This window comes from Armigeres subalbatus, unplaced genomic scaffold (assembly GCF_024139115.2).
Source record: "Armigeres subalbatus isolate Guangzhou_Male unplaced genomic scaffold, GZ_Asu_2 Contig561, whole genome shotgun sequence".
Classification (NCBI taxonomy): domain Eukaryota; kingdom Metazoa; phylum Arthropoda; class Insecta; order Diptera; family Culicidae; genus Armigeres; species Armigeres subalbatus.
Window position 1 is genome coordinate 1 of NW_026943327.1, and position 27,801 is coordinate 27,801.

Below are 27,801 nucleotides of genomic sequence, written 5' to 3' on the forward strand. Positions count from 1 at the left end.
CCATCTAAAACTTGTACGAGTCGATTACATTTTGCATTTCCTCAACTGCGCAAAGTATGGTACGTGCACAGTATAGGCTTCAAAAACCAATAAACTTTCTTTTTTCATCCATTCAAGGGCTTGGTACGAAATTTTGTTCGGCCAAAAATCAATACTGTATAGCTGCATTTCACAATGATTTCCTATTCGAAACAACAAGGTTTTGTGACTCTCTATCACATTTAAAACCCAGATTAATCCACCTAGCGTTGGTGGTGCCTTTCTCGCATTTAGTTAAGACACCAACCTTATATGGGATGTGTATAGCCCGATGTACCATTTTGTCCCCTGTCGAATGAAACTTGTTGCGAGAAAATCGGTTAAGGATTACTATACGAAAAGTTGTCTAATGTTTTTTTATAGCTTTTGTGCACACACATACACACACACATACACACACACACACACATACGACCCCTCCCCATGGCCACTGCGAGTTAGACCGGGACCATCGTCCCTAACCCCTAATCCCAAGGCGTCAAGCGACCCGTGCCGAGGGGATGCATGGCCAGGGGGGTGAAATAATAAGCTAGGCCTTTAACGGAGCCTGTGGGGTACCTGGGCACCCTCCACAGTAATTGTCCCTTACCGCGTTATGCTGGGCTCTGGCGTGGTGGACCTCTTTTCCCGAGCAACTCGTGGGACCAAAATGGAAAACCAAGTCAATTCTTCAATTAGTGGTAGTAGTGTAGGCGACAACCCCTTCGCAAGAGGTGGGTTGTTCAGGTCTCTCCGCCTAGGAGGCCAGAGAGGCAATAGTCGGCAGCTCAGTGCGCAGCGCCAGCGTGGGTCATAACCTTTCCTCTCGGCTAAAAAACGCCGGTAGAGGTTATTGACGGCCCATGGCTTGTGGAGGCGATGAACCGCAAACGCGATGGGCTCTCGGCCTTCGAGGTGGCGAGACGGAACAACTGGACGCCATCATCGACTTTGCGTCATCGAAGCATAATATCAGCAAGGACCTCAAGAGGAGCTTGCAGAAACTTCGAAAGTCGATGCTGGACGCGCCAAGCTGGAGAGGGCAGTCAGGACGGCCAAGTGTAAACCCGTGAAATCCGGTGGAGTCGAGGTCTGCAGACTGAGGCCCAAGGATTCGCGAACTCAGGCAAGGTCGAGTCGACCGAAGGCGTGCCAGCGAAGACAAGTGGTGCAAAGTCTACCCAGACTGAGGCTCGAGTATTTGCAGGTACGTCAGGTGACTGCTCCAACGGATCAGACACAAAAACGGGAGACAGTCTCCAGGGGATGAGCTCCCTGGGGTCCGCTCCAAAACGCGGAGGGTTACTACCCTGAACAAGGGTAGTGGGGCTGGGAAGATGAACCCCGGCCAGGTACCTCTAAAACCGGTGGAGGAAGGACCTGGAAAGGTCCGTCCACCCAGGAAAGACGGTGGTAAGGGGTTACAGCAGGCTGAGAGCTCTCAGCCGCACCAGACCAGGAAATAGAGGGGAATGACGCCTCCTGGACCCTGGTCAAGAACAAGAGGAAACCGAAGACGTCAAGGGCCGAAAAGAAGGCCCAGGCGAATGAGGGTAGCAAGAAGTCTAGGGTAGGCGCCAATCGCTCCAGGGGCGATGCCCTAGTCATCACGGCGGACGAGGCTAAGTACTCGGATGTTTTGAAGGCGATGAGGAGTGACGTCAAGCTCGGTGAACTCGGCGCCGACGTACGTCAAATAAGACGTACCCGGATGAGCGAGATGATACTCGAGCTGAAGCGGGGCGTCTCGCAAAAGGGCGCCGCCTACAAGAAGTTGGCGGAGGAGGTCCTAGGTGAGACGGTCAAGGTGAGGGCACTCACGACGGAGGTGAATCTAAGGGTTAAAGACCTGGACGAGATCACTGAAGTCGAAGAGCTCGTCACGGCACTGCGGCGACAGTGTGAAGTGGAGACGCCCACCGCAGCCGTTCGGCTACGGAAAGGTCCGGCAGGGACGCAGGTCTGCAGCGGACGCCTCCATGGTAGTCAAGTTAGGGAGCGTCAAGGTGGGGTGGTCGGTATGCCCTGTGGGCATATACGAGCAACCCGAAGTTTGCTTCAAGTGCCTGGAACCGGGGCACAAGCAATAGGACTGCAAAGGCCCTGACAGAAGCAATCTCTGCCGACGCTGCGGATTGGAGGGACATAAGGCACAATGCTGCACGAACTCTCCCAATTGTTTGATTTGTTCCAGCAAAGCTGTGAACAGCAAGCACCCATGGGGGCTCGATGTGCCCAACGTTTAAGCGTGCTGCAAAATCAAAGTGCAGGTAAAGCAGCTGGCTTGCTCGGCTTCGCCCGAGTGTTTGGTGTGCGCAGGTTTAGAGGAAACGGCGGAACACGTGTTGTTCGTGTGCTCACGTTTTCGCGCAATGCGTGACCACATGCTTGCCACATGTGGTCTGGACACTACCCCGGACAACCTTGTTCGGAGGATGTGTAAAGATGAAGTTGGCTGGAACGCCGTTTTATCGGCTATCGCCCAAATCGTCTCGGAGCTACACAGAAGGTGACACGTGGACTCAAGGATGGCTAGTTCAGGCGCAAATAAGAGGTGGTCCAAGGGATCGGAGTCGGCTTCATGGGTCATACCGGTGGTCATGCTCTGTGGTCGAACTCGATCCTTTTATCGAACAAGTGGCCGCGCGAAGAACAACATGGTATCGTCGCTTTCGCGGCGTCGGTCAACCGGGCGGGTTCCGAGCCCGAGGACGGAAAGGGGTCCTCGTCAAGGCTGGGGCAGGCGTAGGCCTCGCGTCGGCAGAATCCCCTGTGTGCTGGCGAATAGGCCCTATCGCAGAAAAGGTCAATTTGGGGTGCACGCGGCATCATCATTCTTGATACCAGTCGTGCAGAGGGAAGCAGGCGCGAAGTCGACCCTGCCCACCTTCCGAGGACATAGGGCGTGGTAAGGCCACCTGGAAAGCCGGCAATGCGCTGGCACGATACCATGGTGTTCTTTGTAAAAAGCGAGTCACGATGTTCGATGCTGCAAGGACACGCAGCTAACCTCGAGGGTGCGTCATGCACTGGCCCCCCTTTGAAGCATTACTTTCTGGTTGTACCGAAGGGACGATGGGCTTGGCGGCAATGGAAACGGTTTAGCTGGTCGGGGATGCAGCCCTGCCTCCCTCATTGGAGGTGGCCCCTAACCCAGCACTTCCTGGTCAACCCAGGATGTCTGTTGAGCAGATTCCCCCTCCATTGTTTAGGAAGAAAAAAAAACACACACACACATACACACATACATACACACATACATACACACGGACAGACAGACATGTGCTCAGCTCGTCGAGCTGAGTCGATTGGTATATAATACTATGGGTCTCAGAGGATTCTACAAAAAGTTCGTTTTCGGAGTGAAATGATAGCCTTTCGGTACAACTTAGTTGTAAGAGAAAGGCAAAACGCTTTAAAAATGGGCCTGGGGCAAAACGCCATAATGGTGACATAAAATGACTCAAATTCATGTGAAACAATGGTGAACGCATGGTTGTTTGTTTCGTCTTAACGGATTTCACGAAAATCTTACGGCTATCGTTATTTTTTAATAAATTTAAGTAAAAATTTTGCTCAAATTTTGCATTGCAGCTCGACAATGAATAACTTATATTGAATTGTGACTGTAATATTTGTTCAGAAATGTTCTACGAAAGATTATATGAGTGAGTTAGGTCGTTTTACCGTGGGTGCGTTTTGAAGTTCTCCCCTATTTAAAAACTTTCTTGTCACACCCACGTTTTAGAACGTGTCTTCAGGGCTTCAGACATTGTACCAGGACGAGATCCGAATCTCGTCAATAATTATTTGCAAGTATTAAATATCACGGTTTCTGTAACGAAATGGACGATAGAAATGATTGGAAAAACAATGTCTAATTAAATTATTTTCTTTTATTGGCCGATGTGTTAAATGAAACACGATTATCATTAACGGAGTCAAAGCATTTTGCATTGCATTGCTTTTCTTGGGCAACTATTCTGAAGCTTTCATGTACTCATATCAATCGCGATTGCACATACACTTCTCGTCGTTCTAGATGACATGTACGTCAATTCTTGATGAAAGCTTATTCACACTCCTCTGGGAATCCAAATCCAAACATGCACTGCATTATGAACTTCAAACAAGCAGTAATAGGTTTTATCTACAAACATTAACTAATTTAGTCTAAAATTAACAATTACGAGCTTAAAACTAAAAATGCAACAATTATATCAATCATCAGAATCACACACCGTGTAATCATACTTTAAATACATCTGCAGTGCAGAAATTCACCATAACAGTATCGGTAACTATGTCTACTCGGAATGTGAAAGCTTTCTGTGCTCTAGTAATATCACTATCGTTGGTGCTGTTGGTACGTAAAACTAGTTACTCAGTCTAAATCAACAAATTGGTAATCTCATCAAATGCATGATGCATGATGACGTCGTTAAAGTCGTTAACCCTGCACGCGTAAGAATATCCTCCCGGAATGTAATCCGGAATCCATTGCAACCAGTCAAGTTTGTGGGAAACGTCTTCACAAAGCAAGCACGTCTTTGCAATATCCCTCAAAGTCACATACGGATTGTTCACACCTATCAATGCAATTCCCGCATTATTCTGTTCATCGTGAATTATTTTGTAGAAGATTTTCGGCACAGGTATACGGCTGCCATTATGGTAATCGTAATCCAAGTAAATTTGTTGCATATCTCCATCATCGTCAGGCAGCTCCATGATTCCGTACGTTCCAGTGTACACAGTCACATTCAAGTTGTGCCGAGTTATAAACGCCCTGACGCCGTTTTCGATATATTGCCAGTTGAAAGACTTGAACTTCTCCCATTGTGGAGCAACGTTACTGTATCGAAATGTGGCAGCTTGATGTGCTCCAAAGACAAAATCTTCTTGCGCCGCAAGTTGTCCTCTAGCTATGAACATATCCTTCCTTCTGTTCAGCAATGAATTAGCACTCTCAACTGAGCCCAATATCAGTCTGAATGTGGCGTGTTGTGAATTGAATGAATAGATCTCTGTCATCTCAATGTCGGGAAACAGATCACCTTGTAGAAAATGATCCCGTTTCGAACGTTCGTGCTTGATATTCCAAGGTGCTAAGCTGTATTTCACATAGTGGCTCTGGAGGGTCTTCTCATCGAAACAAACTTCGTAGAGGGACAGGAATCGGGTTCCGAGATCGAAACCAACTTTGATGAGTGTTGCGTTGTTGAAACACAGCTTTCCGGTCCGTGAAGCCGTATGGAAGACCGGATCACGACAAGTCAATTGCGAAATTTCATACACTTTCCCATGATGAATGAACCCATCCTTTCCATTGCACGCGGCAATTATCGATGTTGCATCTGACACCAAAAATCCATGCGGACAATGCAGTTCGACCTGTTCGCCATTGCTAAATTGTATATCGGTGGTGTTTGCCACTGGTGTGACAAATTTCGTTGTTCCAGGTACAATTAATAAAGGTTGGTGCTGATCGAGATCCTCGTTAAGTGACACTTTACAGCCTGAAATATTTTCATGTTATATAATAAAATAGGGAACATTTGTTTAGTAAACTTACCAAGGTTCTCGTTAGGATCATTGCTAAACTTTGTTTCAAATGTGATTGTGGATAGTTCTGATGGTATTCTACACTCATTGAGCACAACATTGTATACCATGAGTAATAAAATTGACAATATACATTGCATTATTATAATATAAGGAATCACTTATGGATTTTTTGAATTTCGCGTACGACAACCGTACACCTGAAGACGCCAACGCCAAATGAAACAATAATTGCACTAGCCATGGTTCTAGCAACTAGTGTTCCTAATGACTCGACAGGTAACCGAAATCAAATCAAGTTTTAACAACTGTGAAAGTGATTGAGTAAGCTCAACTGGAATTTCATGTGGCTCGCATGATGGTTTTGGACAGCTTACGGTAAACAGAAGTATGGGAATTATGTATCTTCATATTCTATCTTCATTTGACTATATCTGTCTGTCAACTTTTTCACTGTGAAAACTGATGGATAGTTTTTGGAAAATATGCATTTTTCAGGGCTGGCCAAATCAGGCACCATGGTGGCCAAAACCGCTACACTTTCCCTAATGAAAATCCATTCGATAGCAAATTTCGCTGCCATCGGAGTCTGACTGGTAAAAACGCATTTCATCGAGCGTTGAAATAATTCCCTGATCCTGTCATGAGACGAGTTAACTATTATTTCATTTAATTCCACCACGCTGAATTTTTAAAGATACGTATTTCGACCTCAACTGTAAAGCCCTCAGTACACTGTTTGTAATGATGACAAATATTTGTCAAGTCAGCCTGAAATCCATGTCGATTTCTAATCAGTCTGATAGAAGTCCGGATGAACTTGACAAATATTTGTCAATATGATAAACAGTGGACTGCGGAAACTTAATGGTCCGTTTACATATGAGCTAGTTCTAGCGGACAATGCACTATCCGACAATACTAGCACGAAATTAGCATAATGTAAACGTTTATTAGTGAGGACAGTTCCTGTTTACATGATGCTAATATCGTGCTAGTATTGTCGGACAGTGCATTGTCCGCTAGAACTAGCTCATATGTAAACGGGCCATAAGCCAGTCAAGTACGAGACAGTGATTGTTTAGTACTAACTCGTCTTATGACAGGTGAACAGGTGAATGCATTCCATTAAAAAAGCTCAATTATTTTCTTAATTCCCTGAAGGCAAATATAATTAAAAGTCAATATAGCTTGTTGTACTGTGGGCAAACAGATTTTTCACTTGTCCTGCATATACCGTGGACCCCCGGGGTTCATTTTTAATTTGAACTTTTGGTTACTCTATTCGCATTAGAAAAACTCGTTTCTGGCTGCTCTCTTTGCTGGTTTGTTTTGATTCTGCGTTCCGTTCCACGATGTTCCATTTTTCTCAATGCGGCTCAAGAACTTATCGAAAAAATTCTGAATCTTTGCATGAAGTGGCGCTAGTGAGCATTCAACTTCATTTGCATAAAACATCAATCTGTATCTCAAGAACCTGATTAGTTAGCTACATGGAGTCTTCGGCAATATTGTTGGTGGATCAAGAACTGATCCCAATAACTCTGAATTTTTGTACGAGGTGGCGCTAGTGAGCGTTTGAATTTGTTTCGCATAAAACATCAATCTGAATCTCCAGACCCTGACTAGTTAGCAACATAGAGTCTTCAGCAAAGTTGTTCAGAGTATCTTGGTGGCTCAACAACTGATCCAAATAATGCTGAATTTTTGCATGAGGTGGCGCTAGTGAGCATCCTAACTTCTTCTGCATAAAACATCAATCTGCACCTCAAGAACCTGATTAGTTAGCTATATGGAGTCTTCAGCAAAGTGTTTCAGAGGATGTTGGCGGCTCAACAACTGATCGAAATAATTTTGAATTTTTGCATGAGGTAGCGCAAGTGAGCATTCAAGCTTCCAAGCAATATTGAGCATTTTTTTATTTCCAAGTAGCGATTTCGAGTCATAGCATTCTTTACGAGAGGCACCATTAAATCGTCATCTTCAGACCAATATTCGCGCTCGCTAGGTAACGTATGGTATTACGAAAAAAATCAAAAACCCGATGGCAGTTTTTAACTCATCCACTGTTACTGCGAAATTTGGAGCACCCTACACATCACGAGCATATCGGTTCGTTTCAATAACAATGTGCTCTAGCGGTTACGAAGCGCTGCCTCTCCCAATTCTCCAAAGGCATACTTGGATGCCTTTTTATCCTAAACAGCGGGACCATTTCTTTTTTGGAGGATGTCGTGATGAAGACGGTTCGGTCGAAGATAACCTAGAAACAACGTTGCTTCCTTATGCTATGCTCGCATCAATATCCGATAATACTCCACTTAGGTTTTCACACGACGAGTAAATATCAACTAGGCATTTCAATACGTGCTCTTATATCTCCATCCAATATTAGTTCCTCATCGGCGGAACTTTCGTCGCTGGATTGTTCTGGTGTTGGTGGCAAAGCAACTATCTCCCGTTGAACCTTTTCAACGGTGATATGATCGATGGCAGCTTCAATTGTTTTGAATTTCATCTCAAGCTATCAGAATCATCATCATTTTGGTAATAAATATATACTGCTGATAATTATTATTATATAAAACCTACCAGTACACCGGCCGGATGAAGAAAAATAATCAAATTATACTCCACTGCACAGTTCTAAAGATCCTTTAACAAACAAACTTGTTGTGAAACACCGAAAGTATAGAAAGACACATAAAAACCAGTTCGCTAATATGCGTAATAATTCAAAGCAGCCATATTAAGCAAGTCATGAACGCCATGGCCGTTAAAAACCAAACAGTGCAGTATGGATCGTTATGTAGAGAAGAAATATTTTTCAAAGCGTCAAAACAACCACCAATGAAGTTTATTTCGATGTACAACCAAATGTTGTAGGGAAAAGTGTGGGGGAGGCAGGACGAGAGATACCGAGAGAATGAGCGAGAGAGAGATAGAGTGAGAGAGAAAAAGTGTGAGAGAGAGAAAGAGAGAGGAGAAAGAGTGAGAGAGATAAAGATCAAGAGAGAAAGAATGAGAGAGTGAAAGAGAAAGAGTGAGAGAATGAGAGAGTATGAGAGAGTGAGAGAAAAAGAGTGAAGGTGTGAGAGAGTGAAAGAGTGAGAGAAAAGCTAGAGAGAGTGAGAGAAGAGCTAGAGAGAGTGAGAGAGAAAGAGTGAGAGACAAGAGTGAGAGAGAGTGAGAGATAAAGAGTGAGAGGGAGAGAGAGAGAAAAAGAGTGAGAGGGAGAGAGAGAAAGAGTGAGAGGAAGAAAGAGAAAGAGGGAGAAAGAGAAAAAGTGAGAGAGAGAAAGAGTGAGAGAGAGAGAAACGGTAAGAGGGAAAGAGAGAGAAGAGTAGAGAGAGAAAGAAAGAGTGAGAGAGAGAGTGTGAGAAAGAGTGTGAGAGAGTGTGAGAGAGAAAGAGTAAAATTTAAAAGTAAAAACAATTACTTGACTCGTTCCCGAGTCAGGCACAAAATTGTGGTTCATTTGCGAGGGAGGCCCTGAACCCACCCCCTTCCCACGCCCCTCCCCGGCTAGCCTGACTTTCTCCGGTCTCCCTGCATCTCCCAAAAACTATACGATGCTTGTGTCGATTATAATTGCTATCGATTAAACTGATCGATAGGTTCAATTATTTTTTCATCATTTTCAGCACATATGGCCCACCGTGCTAAAAAAAATTGTGAACGTAGATTTTCAATTAAATTATTTTAAGTTTATTATTTTAATATATTGAGATTTTCCTGAAAAAATCAAGTGATTATCATGAAAGTGAGTTAATTCGGGCGTTAATGGGTTAATTTGAACGATGTTCAAAAGAACGGGGTTCAAATTAAAAAGTGTCATATTACCGGGGGTCCACGGTACTGACGGAAATGAGTGATATCGCCGAAATACTACTTCACCCTATGTCACATTGAGTGAAATTTCCTTTCTGTATTTATATTGATATGTTCAATCTGTAGCTGAACACAAATTGAGCCAACTTGTCCGCATATCTTACAAGCTTCGTAGGCTTTATGATGAATATTTTTCCGTGACGTTACAACACAAACTTCTCCTAGGTGAACCTCAGGCTATTTACCACCGATTTTTGTCTATCACCCCCAAAACAAAGCTTTTTTCGAGTACAAAAAGCATACAAAATTTTAAATTCGAGGCCTATATGTACTTCTCAGAAAATTTAAAACAGTCCAGACGTTACAACGCTTTTTTGTGACAAATTTCACGTTGTCAAAATTCATATTTCTTACAATTTTAAAACAAATTTTACATAGGGTACTGATTCTATACTATTTCATTTTTGAATAGGTGAGAACAGAGTGCAAATTGGTGCATCAGAACCCAAATTACAGTCAATTTGGGAAAATATGTCTAAACAGCCCGTTACTCTTCATTACTGTCAATTATACTAATCGTTAGTCAAAAACTTATTTACTTGATACTTGATACTTGATGGGCTACAGCTCGTCGATGAACCTACGCCAAATGGAGTATCCTTCTCCACTGGACTCGATCCTGGGCCAATCGCTTCCAGTCGCCCTGAACATTGAGCGCCCTCAGGTCCTCTTCAACTGCAAAAAGCCATCGTGTACGCGGCTTTCCACGAAGCCTGCGGCCTCTTCCGGGTTCTCTACTAAATATTATCTTCGCTTGACGTTCTTCCGGCATACGAACAACGTGACCAGCCCACCGTAGTCTGCCGTGTTGTATAAGCTTAATAATATCCTGCCCTTTATACACCTGGTACAATTCGTGATTCATGCGACGCCGCCAGATACCGTTCTCCTGTTTATCGCCGAGTATTGTCCGCAGCACCTTACGCTCAAACACTCCGAGAGCTCTCCGATCAGCCTCCTATAACGTCCATGTCTCATGGCCGTATAAAGCCACCGGAAGAATCAGAGTAGTATACATCGCGAGTTTTGTTTTCGTTTGCAGACTACGGGACTTAAGCTGGTTACGAAGTCCGTAATAAGCCCTATTTGCAGCTGCAATACGCCTTTTCACCTCGCGGGTAACATCATTATCACATGTCACTAACGTTCCAAGACACACAAATTCTTCTACCACTTCAAATTTTTCACCATCCAGCACTATTTCGCTACCACCACCACTAATGAACCCACGTTGATTGTCAGCGATCATGTACTTCGTTTTGCTGGTATTGATCGTGAGTCCAATCCTCGCTGTCTCCCTCTTAAAAAGCGCAAAAGCCTCTTCCACGGCACGGCGATAAATTCCGATAATATCGATATCGTCCGCAAATCCCAGGAGCATATGCGATTTTGCGATAATGGTACCGCTTCTTTGCACACCAGCTCTCCTAATCGCTCCCTCAAGCACTATATTGAACAGTAGGTTCGAGAGTGCATCACCCTGCTTCAATACATAACAAATGACGTCGATATTTCATCCGCAACCCTTACACTTGATTTCGATCCGTCCAACGTTATACGAATCAGCCGTATCAGTTTCGCCGGAAAACCATGTTCAAGCATAATTTGCCATAATTCATTCCGTTTCGCTGAATCGTACGCCGCCTTGAAATCAATAAACAAATGATGTGTCTGCAAGTTGTACTCCCGGAATTTATCAAGGATTTGTCTCAGGGTAAACATTTGATCCGTCGTTGATCGGCCCTCACGAAAACCCGCTTGGTATTCACCGACGAAGGACTCTTCAAGCGGCTCAATCTGTTGAACAAAATACGGGACATCATTGTGTACGCCGAATTAAACAGGGTTTTTCCATGTTATTCCTTGGTAATTGGTGCACTCCAGTATGTGCCCTTTCTTAAAGAGAGGGCAAATGAGGCCGTCCAACCAGCTAGCAGGCATTTCCTCGTCTTCCCATATTTTCGACATAATATGGTGCAGAACTTCATAAAGCTGCTCACTGCCATGTTTGAGAAGTTCAGCCGGGAGCTGTTCCTTCCCCGCAGCCTTATTGTTTTTCAGCTCTTTGACAGCTTTTTTAACCTCATCTAGTGTAGGTGACTCCACAGCTTGTCCATCGTCGCTAATATTTATTCTGTTCACCGATGCACCGTCACTTCCTCCATTCAACAAAGTCTCGAAGTGTTGCTTCCACCTGGCAGCCACTTCAGTTTTATCTGTCAGCAAATTCCCTTGTTGGTCGTTACACATGACGGGAGATGGCGCTGTCTTTCTCCGCATGCCATTGACAGACTCAAAACTTATTTAAGCTAAACTATTATCATGCCAAATATTTTATTTGATGATTTAGGTATTGTAAAATATGGGAAACACATAGATATTGTCAAAAATTGAGTTTGAAGAATTGGTGCTCCGGTGGACCTGTCCGAAGAATGTGTCAATACACTTAATTTTAGGATGGTTTTACTTCGGGTTATAAAAATAAGCAAGTGACCAGAAACAATTTTCGAGTAGGTTTTCAGGAAGTGCCATTATTGGTCTCAGGGTGTACCTATGACCAAAATGATCCATCTAGATCCTTCAACATGATTGGACCACTTTAACGGTTACAGGTCTGATTGCCATTCCCTTATGTTGACCAATGCTATTTTCAACATGCTATTAAAAAGATAAGTACATACAACGCGAGCTTTCTTCAAAATGGAGATAACGGCCATATTGGCTATTTCGGGTATTGAGAGGTGTTCGGCGCTGAGAGATCTCCCCCTAATTGATGCCATATGTTTCCTCAACAACAAACAAAGATCGTTACTTTCCATTCGAAATCGTTACTTTTAATCCTGAATCGCCTTCAGACATTGGACGCACTACATTTTATTCATATACAATTTACAGTAAGCATTTGGCTGTACCTGTGCTATATCAAAAGATTAGTAATTGTTTTCAGCTGTAAATGATTAGTAACAGCGTTGAATTCGTTTACATCACATGCATAAGAGTATCCACCCGGGATGAACTCACGTTTCCACTTCAGCCAGCTGATTTTGTCGGAAACATCCTTACAGAACACATAGTTATCATCAATCTCTTCCATCGTTGCATGCGGATTGTTCACACCGATTAGCACGATACCAGCATCGTTTTGTTCGTCGTGTAGTATCTTATAATACACCTTCGGAACCGGTATTCTTCCGCCATTGTTCGGATCTACATCCAGGAAGATCTGTTGCATATCACCATTAGCGTCCGGAAGTTCCAATACTCCGTATGTTCCCGTGTACACGGTTACATTCAAATCGTTCCGAGCAACAAAGTCTTTTACGCCTGTTTCTATACGCTGCCAGTTGAAAGCGTTGAACTTCTGCCACTGCGGTGCAACGTTAATGAACCAGAACGTTGCACGCTGATGAGCGCCGAACACAAAGTCAGCTTTAGCAGCAAGGTGACCACGTGCTAGGAATAGATCTTTCTTATTGTTCAACAAAGCATCAGCTCGTGCCGGCGATCCGAGAATCTTTTCAAACGTTTTCCGTTGAGATTCAATGTTGTAAAGTTTTGTCACTCTTAGCGATGGGTAAAAATCACCTTGAATGAATGAAGGCGGCCGCTTCGTTGATTGGTGTTTCACATTCCAGGGGTACAAGCTATGCTTGACGTAATATGTTTGCAAAGTGTTTTCGTCAAAACAAGCTTCGTATATTTTGGCAAAACGGGAACCCATATCAAACCCGATTTTCACCAAACTTGCATCGTTGAAACAACGGTTGCCTGTACGGTGAGCCTCATGGAATACCGGTCCCTTGCAAGTGAGTTGTGTTATGTTATAAGTTTCTCCATTGTGAATGAACCCGTCATCTCCGTCACATGATGTAATGATGGAGGTCTTCTTGCCCGGTTCGACACTCGGATTCGCAAACCCACGTGTACAGAATAGTTCTAGCTGTTCTCCCATGTGGAACAGTAGGTCTGTGGTGTTGGGCAATGGAGTGTAGAATGTTTCCGTTCCCGGGATAAGAAAAAGTGGTTGCTGGAGATTGAGTTCTTTGCCCAAAGAAATCTTACAGCCTTAAATATAAAACAATGTTAAGAACAATGATGAACATTCATTACAATATTATACTAGACTTACCATCTCCTTGAATAAATTTTTCCTCTGAAGCGTAATCGATGTCCACTGGCGTCTCTATCGCCGATCTGGAGAAATTCACCTCAATCTGAGAAAAAAGCACCAATAAGCAGGCGATCTTATTCCACTTTCTTTCCAAAGGTAATTTAAGTGGAAGTGAATCCATATCTTCAATCACTTTCACTTTGTATCTGACTTCTCGATCCGAATGTCGACGATGACGACCCCAGCGAGTGGTGAGACCGTGGCAAACGATCGAGAGCTAATGAAGCCAGCGGATGGATGGTGGAACCAAGCACGCACTATAAGCTTTGCGAGTTGAATTCATTTGGCCGTTCGTTATAAACAATCTCGCACAGAGTATAACGCATTTGCTTAACATGAATGCGCGAGTTGAACGATCAGGTCTTAGGATTGGATGATGACCACATTGATGAGATTGATAAAAAAGCATACTGTACGGTAGAAGATAAATGATGTATAAGATGTAAAACAAGAGCAGTGGATTGAGTTCTACAACAAAAATGTTCAACAAATGGCCATTGAAATGCTATTAAGAAATTAAAAAGGCATGAGAAGTTCTGTAGCCATTCTTTTGAACCCATAACTCTATCTGGCCAATTATTAGATTGAAAGAATGGTACAGAAATAGCCGGTCGAATGCCGAGCAAATCGGTTAACGGTAAGTGACAATTTTGTCACGAGTGGGATAAAAGAATCACAATGGATTTGTTTCAAAATAATTTTTGTTTCATTATCATATTCTTTTGCTTTTCTCGTATACTAAGTATACGTAAAGGGTATATGTTCGCTCCAAAACCAAACTGGTTATAGGAGACCTGGAGACCCATAGTGTTATATAACACTAAATATATGTATACCAATCGACTCAGCTCGACGAATTGAAGTGATGTATATGTTTTTTTTTTATTGAGTTATGACACTTTCGTCTGCACTTCCTCGCAAAACTGCTTGGAAACATTCACCATCTCCCCTTGCGGCCTGCTAGGGGGATTGGGCTTAGGGTATCACGCCTGCTAAGTTACTTTCCACAATTAGGTAATCTTGCTTCTATGGAAATTTGCTTCTAACGTGGTGGGAGGAAAAACCCTCGACTGAGGGAAAAAACCTCCTTTACTTGATAAGAAAATAATTTTGAGCTTTTTAGTGGAATGTTTTCACTTGTCATAAGACGAGTTTATACAATCCCATTGAATTCCACCACTTAATTGTATCTTGACAGATACGTATTTCGACCTCAACAGTAAGGCCGTCTTCAGTGTCTCGTACTTGACTCGACTTACCTTGAAGTCGAGTCAAGTACGAGACACTGAAGACGGCCTTACTGTTGCGGTCGAAATATGTATCTGTCAAGATACAATTAAGTGGTGGAATTCAATGGGATTGTATAATGACAAGCTCCTTTACTTGTTTTGTTACCTTGCTTCCCCTCGGACCGCAAGATAACTGTCTACTTCATGGATTCTACCATTCGAATTTTCCATCTTTCCATCCTATTCGTGTCTTTGCCTAAACTTCTCCGGTACTACCAATATGCTTTACTTCGGAAATGTATGATGATGTATGAGGTGATGTATGTGTGTATGTGTGTTTATTTATGTGAGTATGTGATTCTTGTAAATCGGTCCATCCGTTCGTGATATTATGTCGTTTATGCGATGTGGCAGAGTCGGGCAGGCACTTGAATCGGAAATGGACAGAAAAACTTATGCCCTTTCATACAAATACTATTGCAAAGACATGTTTTTTGTTGATTGTCTTTTTTCATGTTTCGACAAGGGCTGCCCCAGTGTGCGACGCTGCAATTAACTAAATGATTGACATATCATAAATTAAACCGAGCAAGATCTGGCCTGATCGTGCAGGTTTGCCTTGTAATGAAATAAAAAGTCAATAAATGTTTAATAGCCTATTCAGATTTATAATATTTATTATATTACAAATAGTAACCTAATAAATTATAAACTGTAACAGTATGTTCAATTTTTTAACACGCAAAAAAGCTCATAATCTAAATAAGCTATAAGTTGGTGATCTTTTTTGATATGTTATCTCTTTTTTTTTTCGTTTAGCTCAACGCATCATTCGTCACCATACAGGAGGTACATTTTAAGAACAATGCAGACTACGCAAAAGTGTTCGTTCATTTGCATAACGGAACAGACCAGTTACGCGGCAACACATTGCTGGATATAGATGCGCTGATTTTCCAAAACGTTTCTGATGGATTGGTTCTACGCATGGATCTTAGCTCCAAAGTAGGAGCGGACCATATCGTTATTCTTAACTCCAGTATCGATTTGTGCAACTCTAACGAATCGCAATCCTTTGATCAACTAACATATTTGATAGCCCAAGAGATAGAAAAGTATGGAAACTTGAGCTTCAGTTGTCCCTTTCACTCAGTAAGCAAGAGATTATTGCTGGCGATGTATATTATCGGAAACCAAATTATTTTCTTATTTTCAGGGCAATTATATGGTTCGAAACTTCCATATCGACACGGAGAATGTGTTGATCAAGTTTGCCCCACCTGGAGAGTATCGTATAGTCATCGATATCAAATACAAAGCGGAAACAAGTACGATGGCGATCCCGATTTTTGACATAGAACTTTATGCTACCATAGTTCAGGATGGTTAATTGTACACGATGTGTCGAAGTACGAAGTACGAAGCAATCACCATTTTAATACATAATATATTAACTATCTCCAAATATAATCAATATGTATATAAAATGTATAATTATTTTTTGCTGGTATTCTTCATCGGTGCTTTACCCGGAACTGTTATTTTGAAGTTTAGTTTGTGTGCCTTTGGTTCGTAATTACATTCTATCTTTGGGTTAACTTTACTTTCATCTGATGTAGTAGATATTTGTGGAAGGGACATTCTGCCACTATTGTTCGTTTCAAGTGGGTTAGAAACTTCACCACTTCTTCGTCTTCTCCGGGTATCGTGTATTTCGTCTGAAATTGATTAAATCTTAGTAAAAAGTTCGAATACCCATTGAATAAATCCTAAGCCCAACGGTTAGACGCACGGCTACAAAGCAAAACCATGCTGAGGGGTGACTGGGTTCGATCCCTGTTGGGTTCAAAAAATAATAATTTGCAATCCGATTTTTCTTTAAAAAAATTTGAAGTGATTTACAATTTGATTGGCTCGACTTTCCTGGGTATGGGTGCTAGCCTCATCGTATATCATGCAAAAAATAGAAACTTGTCTTTGAAACCTCCCGGTAGTAACTGTGGAATAGCTTTATGAACCCTAATGCTTCGAAGCGGCATTGTCCATGTAGAGGATGTAATACAAACAAAGAAGAAAAATAATAAGCTCTATGGTGATAAGAAAATTCATCATTTAATTTTTCTAATCAACTTATCAAAAAGAAAAACAACCAAACATAAATCATGGTTTGGATGGCTACCATAGTTACAAAGTGAAAAGTTAAAAAAAATATGACAGTTTTCTTATGTTACAGAGAATCTGTTTCAAATTTCAAACGCCTACACAGCACCAAACAATTGCAAAATTTACACTGAGGTCCACATACGGTGATAGGTATAATAATCATCTTCCATCTATCAACGGCGTAGTCATTCAACTTACAATTTATAGTCGTTACCCGCTCGTTAGTCATCGTTCCCGTTCGAGATGAAGGTGAATTGGAAGATTTCTTCTCGTGCTGCTGCTTGCTGCTTGGATTTGGATGATTCTGTAAGATTTCTCTCCACTTTCGTTCCTCACACCGCTTTTTAATACTGTTGATTCTAGGACTTCCATCGTTTCTGGCGAGCTTTCCTGAACCATTTTTCGCCATCTTAGCAAACGATTCCGAAGAGGTTTTCCTATTCGGCACGGTAGGTGTCCTAATTGGCGTTTTAACTCGGCGCAAATCGTCAATTACCATTACATTGCCAGAGGTGTCCCGTGCAGTTCCGTAATCAGCCCCGTTTCTACGTTGGTCATCTGCCAGAATCAACCGTTCTCCTGCTGCTGTTTTATAAATGACGACCGTTGAACTCAACTCATCCGTTTTGTCATTGGCGGTGGTCGATTGTTCTGGTTTTGCTATTTTCTCGGTAGCATCCTGTTCATTCGAGGCTATGGATAGTAGGTATGAGTATAATGAACACAGTGCAGCTTTGTTATAAATGGGAACGATTAATAGGAATAATGAGTTTGTAGAAACCGACGAAAAATTGCCATTCTTTAAAACTATCATGTTCTCTGGTGTGTGTATCCTCCAGCCATTCACCTAATTTGAAATTAATAAAAATAGGGCAACATACGGTAGATGGCTGGCATTTTAAAGCGTCTTGTGGTTTCCGAAAATCTTACCTCTTTTGGCTTTTGACTTATCTCCATTCATAGTGTCGTTGTAATTGGAAATTTGTGGCAATCCTTCAAGTGAAAGCTCATCATCGATAGATATTTTTGGCACTGATGCTACCTGGCTTCGTTTTTGCAAAAAATCTTTCTTGAATTTTTCGTATTTAGTCTCCTGGTGATCAGTTTGATCAGTTTGTAAAATTTTGACGCTAGGTAACTCTGAGTACACAGCAGATTTATTTTCTGTATAAGAAAATAACTTTTAAATAGAACGATCCACGAATGATAAATGTGAACTATAAAATTACCTGTAGGTGAATTCAGTGAAGACAAATCGAACTGGCCATTTCTATCACTTTGAACAATATCGGGAAGAGCGTCAACATCCGCTGTATTGGTCACATTATCGTTTCGAATTGCAATGTCAGTTGAAATTTCTGGTGCAATGCTTGAACTTGGGACTTTGAAAGGAGTAGATGCTTGTGAAGGTCGATTTTCAAGGCTCTTAAAATCATTTACCATATATGATGAATCTGAGGATATGTATGTGTTATATAATTTCAAAATATTTGCTAGTAAAAAAATGTAAGTCGGGTTACTCTCAAATGAATCCATATTCCGGGACTTTTTTCTCTTAGAAGTGTTGGCTGTTTTGTTAAAATTAAGCCTTGTAGCTACAAATAAATAAATAATTAAGTAAAGTAAAATAAACTTATTCTACGAGTAAAGGGACTTGAGATCGCTCGAATGAAGTGAGTAACGTCCTATACCTGTTTGACTGATTTGTGATTTTACAGTATTCCGAACAGAGCTTTATTGCACCGTTATTAAAAAAAATCTACTCCTCCGCTTATTTTTTAGTTTGAACAAAAAATAAGCACCGGATGGTCGCCTAAGAAAAACAATATACCAGAAAAAAGCTACTTGATATTTTTGAAAATTTGGCCGCCATGTGGTGGTTTCAGGCGGCCTTTGAGAGCACGTGCTATTTGTCCTGCGAAAAATGTTTACACATTTATGAAATTAAATGAGTGACTATGAAGAAGAAAACTGAGTAAGTCATTCCATGTTTTGAATAATCATGCGACGAAGTTGCATCGTGAGGGTGAATATTTTAGGGCTATATTCATTTAATTGAATTTTGGTGTTCTCCACTCCATCAATCGCACACAGAGCACCTAACATAATTTGATGTTAAGAAAATTATTTTGAGCTTTTTAGTGGAATGTTTTCACCTGTCATAAGACGAGTTTTTACAATCCCATTGAATTCCACCACTTAATTGTATCTTGACAGATACGTATTTCGACCTCAAAAGTTAGGCCGTCTTCAGTGTCTCGTCGTAAGTCGAGTCAAGTACGAGACACTGAAGACGGCCTTACTTTTGAGGTCGAAATACGTATCTGTCAAGATACAATTAAGTGGTGGAATTCAATGGGATTGTAAAAACTCGTCTTATGACAGGTGATAATTTGATGTTTTTTAACCTAATAAAGATATCAAAAAAGGACAATGGACTGATTAAAGGCTCCCCCACCCCAGACCTAAGCGATTTATCGCCGCGATTCTATCGTTGGGTCGCTGAAGGCAATGTTCTATTTGCGCTTCCAAACCAACGGCGACAGAATCGTTGTCACCAAGCGGTAGAATCGAGTCGCGACTGTCGCATCGCGTATGTTTGGGGGAACCTTAATTGTTACTGAGCGTCTTAGTGGAAATGTTACAAAGTTAAAAAACTACACTATTACATTTACTTCCACAATAATACTTTGTGTGAACAGATATGTATTTCGTTTTCTACTTGAAAACTTCTTCAGTGTTTTGTGAACGTCGAAACTTTGAGTAATAATAAAATAAACTTTTGAGGCATTTTCAAATTTAATTTCCTATGTACGACTAACTTTACTTGTTTGTATTTTGCGTGTGTGGACAGTATATGCATTGAGGTTTATCACCTCAGCACGATAGAAAACAATGCGAACTTGCATTATGAGGTGATAAACTGCAAAGAAAACCTCTGCTTGTCGCTTGTATTTAAAAGAGGGGAAGTCGACGAAGAGAATTCTCTCTTGCGACATTCGCCCTTTTACCAGATAGAGCTTGAAATGTTAGTCACGCGAACAGGGACGACATTAGCAATCTTATACTTTTGAATCAACTGGAAAAGGTGTCTTCCCAGTTGCTGTAGAAAACGTCTAACCAGCTGCGACCCATCAGCGATATAAAGTCCTTGCTTTCCTTTAGGACGATAAAATAAAGCTATTTATGTTAATTCGACCTGGCAGCCAAAGTACAGGTACTACAAATGGCAAATTGATGTTGGTGATAAAACAAAACATGCACTACAACATGATGCATAAATTATGGTCAGTTGAAGCTTGTTGAAGCATAATTTGGTAAAATAATTTAATTTACTACAGCGCCAATAGTACTTTTGCTTCTACTACTTTTCCCGACCTGAGCAGCCGGCTCAATTTGTAAATGCATTGATGGATATTATCACAAGAGAAAACACTATTATGCTCGTAAAAAGTAAATATTCTGCTATTTTCGTCAAAAACCTTTTAAATCCGATCGTTGGTTTTGAGGGTGATTTGATTCTCAAAGATGATACACCCGTATTTAAGAAGGCTTATGAGGTGCCTTTGAGACTAAGGGATAGGGTTGTCGAAAATGTGGATACGTTGGAGAAAGACAGTGTTATTACTCCTATACTGCCTATAACCGCATATCAGTCCCATATAAAAAAAAATAGCAAATCAAGAAAACGATAATTTAAAATATAATCAATATATTCTTCAGCGTTGCTTGATTGAAATGCTTTTCAAACATTTTTCACGCCAGTGTGGTGTAAAAATATGTATCTTTTACTATGCCTTTTATTATTAAAATGATTTTTGCTTATTTTTACGAAAATAATCCATGGGACAGGATATGCGACTTCCCTGGGCATAAAAGTATCATCGTGTTAGCCTCATGATATACGAATGCAAAAATGGTAACCTGGCTTAGAAACCTTGCAGTTAATAACTGTGGAAGTGCTTAATGAACACTAAGTTGCGAGCCGGCTCTGTCCCAGTGTGGGGATGTCATGCCAATAAGAAAAAGAAGAAGACAGGATATTCGGTTACTTTGCCTGTTGGTAGGGAAAGTAATCGCATATCCTGTCCCACTACGTTGAATTCTGTAGGAAGTTACATCAAGAATTACAAATCGTGTATTTCGCATTACCGCCGTGTACATGCACCAAAACGGTTATAATTGCTATCAGACTATCCTGTACTAAGAGTTATAGACTAGTTTTATAGCCGAATTATAAAAATGTTCATTTTTATCGTGAAATGAGAAAACGAAAGTTGTGAAACATGTGATTCGACAGAGCAAACCAAACATCCTCTGGACATTCAAATGATAATTCCCCATTCATCCTAAATGTTTACCGAATTTCAAAAACTGTGTGATTTTTCTTTATTTATGATTTTTTCAAAACATTCCAAATGTGTTGGTGGCACATTGAAGTTACATGTTCAAAATTATGGGTACATGTTGGTCACGCAACCGAGTCAAAATTAAGAATTGCAGATTACTGACAAATAAAAACAGATACATTTTAATGCTAAATTAGTATATCCCCAAAAGATAATGTGACATTGTCGTGTTTGCATAGAATTCTGGTAGATCAAGTCTTAAGTAAACTTTTGGAAAATAATATCCAATGGGATTCTACTCCATTCAATTTCAATTTGGTATGACCGGGCCTTTAGCAACATCCGTTGGCCGAAATAATAGTTCTAAGAATATTTACTATAATAAAAAAAGAAAAGAAAATCTTCCTGAACCAAAATCAGTTAAAATTCATGTTTATGGGACATATTATACGGTTACTTTCACAATGGGACTAAAATGCTGTTACTTTCAAGATGGGACAAATCGACTTGGTATTTTTTTTTCGAAATTTTTAGAACTAAGTACACAGTTTTATTTAAAAGCATACAAATATAAACCGAAATATAACCATTGGTCTTCAAAACTAAAAAATGATGAAAAGTCATATGGGACAGTTATGCGATTACAGGCTAGCTAGCGAATGGGCGTCCCCAGTAGTAGTTGTTATCAAGAAAGATCAAGTAATAAGACTAGCCATAGACTGTAAAGTCTCAATAAATTTTGGACCTTGCTGCAGCATAGAGTGCCGCTATTTTCCAGAAGGTAATGGACCAGGTACTGAAAGGGTTAGATAATGCATTCTGTTATTTAGACGACTTATTTGGTTTTAGATAGATTAGCTAGATTTAATATCAAAGAAAAATTTAAAAACTGTCAGTTTTTTGTGAACAGATTGCCGTACCCGGGTCATGTTTTGACCGATAATGGTCTTCTCCCATATCCAGAAAAAGTGGAAACTATCCGCGAAGCTCGTGCTCCGCGAAATATTACCGAGCTAGAGGCTTTTTTGGGACTGGTTATCTATTATTCAAAGTTTATACCCAATCTGTCTACCCAGATAAGAATTCTTTATAGGCTTTTGAAAAAGAACGTGTGCTTTGATTGAAGTGCTGATTATGAGTTGATTTTTAATCAATGTAAACAATTTTTGTTGAAGCCCAATATTTTAGAATATTTTGACCCTGAAAAACCTATAGTTGTTATTACGGATGCATGCAGTTATGGCCTCGGCGGAGTTATCGCTCATGTGGTGGATGGCAAAGAAAGGCCGATCTCTTTCACTTCGTTTTCACTCAACGATGCACAAAAAAAATATCCGATCCTCCTGTTAATACAGTCAAAAATTCCACCAATTCTTATATGGAAAAAAAATTACCATATACCTATACGGACCACAAACCGTTATTAGGAATTTTCGGCAAGGAAGGTCGGAATTCTATATCGGCTACTAGATTGCAGCGCTACATAATAGATCTTCCCATCTACGAGTATGAGATTATTCATAGGCTGTCAGCGAGAATGGGAAACGCGGACTTTTGTTCGCGGTTTCCTCTTTCTCAGGGAGTTCCCAAGGATTTGGACACTACCTGGACTTGCAGCTAGTTGACGGCTACGTGTTATTCCAGAATCCTTGGAGATGGAGATATTAGAATTACTTCATAGGAACCATTCTGGAATGCATAAAATCAAACAGCTAGCTAGACGTACCGTATACTGGTTTGGGATGAATCAAGTTATTGAGACCTTTGTTAAAAGCTGTCGCATATGCCAGGAAACTATTGTAATTTCAAAACCTGTACCCTATTCACCTTGGACGCCTACAAAGAAACCTTTTAGTCGGCTACCTGCTGATTTTTTCTTCTTTGAGAAAAAGGTCTTATTGGTAGTTGTAGATAGTTTTACGAAATGGGTGGCAGTGGGGCAAATGAAAAACGGTACTGATTGCAGAAAAGTTATCAAAGTTTTCCTCGGTATATTTTCTAGGTACGGTTTACCAGACGTTTTAGTTACTGATGGAGGACCTCCATTTAATTCTCAGCAATTCGTCAACTTTTTCAAGGAACAAGGTGTGGTTGTTTTAAAAAGTCCTGCCTATCACCCTGAGAGTAATGGCCAGACTGAACGAATGGTGCGCTTAGTTAAAGATGTGTTGGAAAAGTTCCTGATTGATCCGGATGTACGAAAGCTAGACACAGAGGAACAAATCTACTATTTCGTCATTAATTACAGAAATATTTGTCTAGGTTCGGATTGCACTTTTCCCTCAGAACGCCTTCTTTCATACAGACCAAAAAAAAGTTGGATTTAATTAACCCCAAAGGCAGATTTAAGTATAACTTGACAGAATCAACAAATGGCAACCAGCATTCGTATCAGCATGCATATTCTACTAACTCTGATAACAAACACGACTCGTGGGCTAATTTACGCAATGGAGAATGTGTGTATTATTGAATTAAGCGAATTTTCGGATAGTTTGCATATAAGTTTGGAAATCCATGTTTGAATTTTGTTAAGGCATGCTTCTGTAATATTGCCGTCTGATTTTATTTTATTGCTGATGTATTTTGCGCAAAAGTCAAGTATCAGTTTAGTAACGGTTCTAGTTAACGACATATAGTTCTCTTTTAAAGGAGGAAGGAATTGTAATTCCCACTGGTTGGGTTCTCATTTAGAATTGCGCCAGAGTGATCAATGTATTGAGTTTAAGATGAATAAACATCTTGTTATAGTTTGACTACCAACTGAACTAGACGTCTCATTCCCTGTGCAAATTTAAAGAAAACCCATATAATAGGTAGTTGAACATTACAGCTACGAGAACCCCCGGTCGGGCCCTTGAATGTCAAATGTATTGTTTTGGTTTGCTTGTTCTCACGTATGAAAATTGGGCTATTGTGATGCAAAACATGAGCATCTTACACATAAACTGCCTAAGGTCGGATATTAGTCACATATGAAAAAAAAAACATCAAATGAAGAACATGAGGAATAAACATTAAACCTACTTGTCCCATCATGAAAATGACGGCATATGAGTCAAGGAAAAAGGGACTCATATGCGGCCTTTTTCCATCTGGGACAAACTGGCCTGATATTTTCTTCGACTTTCAACAAACATTCCTATCTCAAAATTGCACAATTCTATATGCAAGATTGAAATTCTGCATATTTTTACCACTTACCATTCTTATCATCAATTGAAGATGATGATTTTGACATACTACGATAACGCGATACCTTCCATCCTGCCGGTACTTCTTCATTGCCTGAATAGATGTTTTTTTATTAGCTTTCCATCAACAGGTTTAATGTCATATGATACAGCTGTTCTGTCTATTCACATAGTACTGATATGCGATTATAGGCAGTACAAAATAATCAAAATCATAAATCTCACCTTCAGTTGAATCGATTTGCATACTTTGATCTCGAACTTGTCCACTTTCCAAACCGATTTCCTTCACTGGTGATATTCTTTTGGTACTGTTCGGGTTCAGTTTTCCTTCATCTGATTTACTTGAGAGTAGTTCAACGATTTCAGTGTTTATTTCTTTCAAAGATTCGCTAGCAATTGTTACGGAATCACCATTGTGCGGAGCTACTTTATTAGCATTCACTTTATCTAAATCATAAGCATGCTTATATAATCCATTTGAATCCGCGGCAATATCTTCATTTTTAAATATCAATTCATGGCTTTGATTAGGATTTTCCTTGCTTTGCGAACTAATTTTTCTAGCAATATTATATGTATTCAATATATTTTTTCTATCTAAATCTGAAAACTTCTTCGTACTCTCCAGAATATTTGACGAACTGCTTCCCGAAGAATCAAAACTGGGAGGACTTGTTTTCCTTAGTGCAGTGCATAATCTTCGCATAAATTGAGAATGATCGGGAATTTCGGATGATTCTGAACACAAAGATTCCAAGATGCTACTGGTGTTATTTAGATTGCTTCCGTCAGTTTGTATAGATTCTTCGGATTTCAAATATGGCTTGATCCTATTTATTAAAAACCGTAAATTATACATGAAATTTTGAACATTTGATAAATTAATTGAGATTAGGAGAGACAAAACTGTTTGTTATTGATATCATTTTTATTATAAAAAAAACTATCTAGTATCATCCCTACTCCCATTAAATGATTTTGATTCTTTCATTCTTTCCTTCTTGTTGTAACTTTTTTATATCTTTATATGGCCTTAAAGTCTAATTTTAACTTCTATATGTAGCTGCTGGAATTTGGCGATTTCTAACTCCATAATCAACTGTCCTTTCCATTGATAGTTCTATAAACATTGATTATCCAATCCATACGATTTTTACCTTTGATGACCGCGTTATCGAACTAAGGTACAACCATACGATACAACCAAATAAAAATGTGGGAAAATAGAACGATAAAGTTTGTAATATGCTTTACTAAAAATCTGAAAAATATTCTAAAAACTGTCAAAAGGTGCCCTAAATCTTTTTCCAACATATCTGGCAGCAACATTTGCACTTACTTTAAGTACGTGTTATTTATATAACGAATAAATTTTGCCCATTGATAAGAGCCTTGGAAAACGTATAACAAAAATAGTCATTTAACTGTAAGGCACAAAACTATAGCGAAAACACGCTTATGTGTACCTATTCGCATAAGCGTCCCATGTCAGTTTTCTTCAACTTGAGTAATATGTCGTTGAATTTTTCAAACTCGTTTTACATGGAGAAATACAAAAAAAAAACTAATAAATTGATAAAATCTGCAATCTTCCTGAAAATTTGGCATAATATTCTTTATCTGTATACATTGCTATGGGACTATTAAATGGACCATAATCATAAAGTCTGGAATGTGAGTGTTATGCGAATAAATAGCAAGATGGTACAACACAAGATGATGCATTACAACTTATTTTACACTCCTGAGCGAATAAATATAATCCCCAACCCCCAACACAAAATGAGCGAGTTCAAGGCGATTTATTCTCATTTCTCAGTGAGGGCTACCTATCCGTTTCTGTTTGTACGTAACTTGTAACTTCGATAAACTAGTTTTCATGACTTGTAATGATTCGAAACAGTTTTGCCTCTATTTTATCGTTGTTCGTTATTTTTTATTGAGAGCAATTTCTGCAAACCCTGATATGCATCCAAAGATATCTCGTAATGATAAGCATAACAATTAAAAAGGAGATTGTCAAAGTACGTAACGTATGCTTAAAATAACAATAACATTAATATACACTTCACTTACTAGGTTACTTTAACAGTTACAAAGTCATCAGAATGTAGAATACCTGTTATAATCCTCCTCTTCTCTGGACTGCACCTGTGCAAAACGATCATCGGTGATCATGCGTCGTAGTTCCTGCAACTGAACACTGTATTCATTAGCCAGGGCATCGCTTCGTACCGCGTTGCGTTCCTCCTCATCTAGCTTCAATTTTAACTCCTCTATTTGGTCCTTCAGTGTCTTCGCCTCTTGGTTCAACTGATTTGTGACTATCCTCTGCTGTTCAACCTCCGCACGACTTGCTGCGAGCAGTTCCTGCAGTCCATCCATTGCAGCTTTATCTCCAGTATGTGCTAATGAGAGCTGACGCTTCAAAGTGGAGTTTTCCTTATTTAGCTGCTCGCGAATGTTAGAGTGCTCTTCTAACTCTGCATTCAGTTTATCCTTCTGGAGATCCAACTTATTGCAAAGTTCCTTAGTCGCTTCTAAATCCTCCCTGAGATTTTGATTTTCCTCTTTCAGACATTCAACGTCACTTTCCAGTGAAACAACGTTGCTCGAAAGCCTGTTAATCTGTTCCTCATAGGACTTAATCTCAGCTTCGCGTAGTCCAACACGCTCTTGCAAACCGTTGATGCGTCCTTCTGCTTCTTGCAGCAACTTTCTGCTCCAAACGTAGGGTCCCCATAGGAAATTAGTTTCATTTTATATTTGTCAGACAGCGCCACGAAATATGCGGTCGAGTAAATGATACGGAGAGGAATATAAGTATAAAAATAAATTGGCAATAAAACAATAAACCATGAAAAACTAATTATCTTCTACATCTACATTTATACCTACGGAAGAACACGGTAGACGACCATATGCGTCAGAAGTGTAGTTCACCGCATTCAACGGTGCACATGCAATAGATACGGTTAAAAAAGATAGACAAAGAAAACATGGAAAAGAAAGGGTATCACCAACCGAGAGTACAAAGTTAATTCAAGTTTGTCTTATTTATTATTCTACGGTGCAGCAGGGTATAGAAGGTTAGACAACTGCATTATACTGATGGTTATATTAGAGTGCTGTATTCTATATTCAAGATGGAAACGACAAATTAACAACTTTCTTTGCTAACACAGTTAGGATACTAAATACCAAATAGAAAATCCTTT

The 27,801-nt window shown here is 40.2% G+C and overlaps 3 protein-coding genes across 6 annotated transcripts in view; 1 reads left to right on the forward strand and 2 right to left on the reverse strand.

Annotated features, from left to right (window-relative positions):
* Positions 1-3,563: 3,563 nt before the first annotated feature.
* LOC134204385 (uncharacterized) lies at positions 3,564-13,735 on the reverse strand. Its single transcript, XM_062679199.1, has 5 exons — positions 13,604-13,735; positions 12,393-13,539; positions 9,086-9,189; positions 5,594-5,743; positions 3,564-5,537 (listed from the first exon to the last, which is right to left on the reverse strand). The coding sequence occupies exons 2-5, from the start codon at positions 13,424-13,426 to the stop codon at positions 4,408-4,410; spliced, it is 2,418 nt and encodes an 805-aa protein (XP_062535183.1). The 5' UTR covers positions 13,427-13,539; positions 13,604-13,735; the 3' UTR covers positions 3,564-4,407.
* An 82-nt stretch (positions 13,736-13,817) lies between these two features.
* Positions 13,818-16,324, forward strand: LOC134204395 (uncharacterized). The gene is made up of 3 exons (XM_062679212.1): positions 13,818-13,913; positions 15,694-16,026; positions 16,091-16,324. The coding sequence occupies exons 1-3, from the start codon at positions 13,818-13,820 to the stop codon at positions 16,262-16,264; spliced, it is 603 nt and encodes a 200-aa protein (XP_062535196.1). The 3' UTR covers positions 16,265-16,324.
* A 16-nt stretch (positions 16,325-16,340) lies between these two features.
* LOC134204390 (centrosomal protein of 135 kDa-like) overlaps positions 16,341-27,801 on the reverse strand; it is a 120,922-nt gene continuing 109,461 nt past the window's right edge. Inside the window, exons 9-16 of one of the 4 annotated variants that reach the window (XM_062679206.1) lie at positions 26,703-27,302; positions 24,806-25,413; positions 24,591-24,674; positions 18,558-18,632; positions 18,267-18,491; positions 17,968-18,201; positions 17,236-17,730; positions 16,341-16,592 (exon numbers count right to left, since the gene is read on the reverse strand). In XM_062679206.1, coding sequence (XP_062535190.1) covers positions 16,369-16,592; positions 17,236-17,730; positions 17,968-18,201; positions 18,267-18,491; positions 18,558-18,632; positions 24,591-24,674; positions 24,806-25,413; positions 26,703-27,302 — 2,545 coding nt within the window. In that variant the 3' untranslated portion in view covers positions 16,341-16,368. The remainder of the gene's footprint in view (positions 16,593-17,235; positions 17,731-17,967; positions 18,202-18,266; positions 18,492-18,557; positions 18,633-24,590; positions 24,675-24,805; positions 25,414-26,702; positions 27,303-27,801) is intronic. The other 3 variants (XM_062679208.1, XM_062679207.1, XM_062679209.1) reach the window with 3 other exon arrangements.

Coding starts and splice junctions, on each gene's coding strand:
- LOC134204385 (XM_062679199.1), bottom strand. CDS start 13,426: ATGGGAGAACAGCTAGAACTATTCTGTACACGTGGGTTTGCGAATCCG. Junction 5,744..9,085: donor GGGAGGGGCGTGGGAAGGGG/GTGGGTTCAGGG, acceptor AAAATCCATAAG/TGATTCCTTATATTATAATA. Junction 5,538..5,593: donor TGATCCTAACGAGAACCTTG/GTAAGTTTACTA, acceptor AAAATATTTCAG/GCTGTAAAGTGTCACTTAAC.
- LOC134204395 (XM_062679212.1), top strand. CDS start 13,818: ATGACGACCCCAGCGAGTGGTGAGACCGTGGCAAACGATCGAGAGCTA. Junction 13,914..15,693: donor AAGCACGCACTATAAGCTTT/GCGAGTTGAATT, acceptor TTTTTCGTTTAG/CTCAACGCATCATTCGTCAC. Junction 16,027..16,090: donor TCAGTTGTCCCTTTCACTCA/GTAAGCAAGAGA, acceptor TCTTATTTTCAG/GGCAATTATATGGTTCGAAA.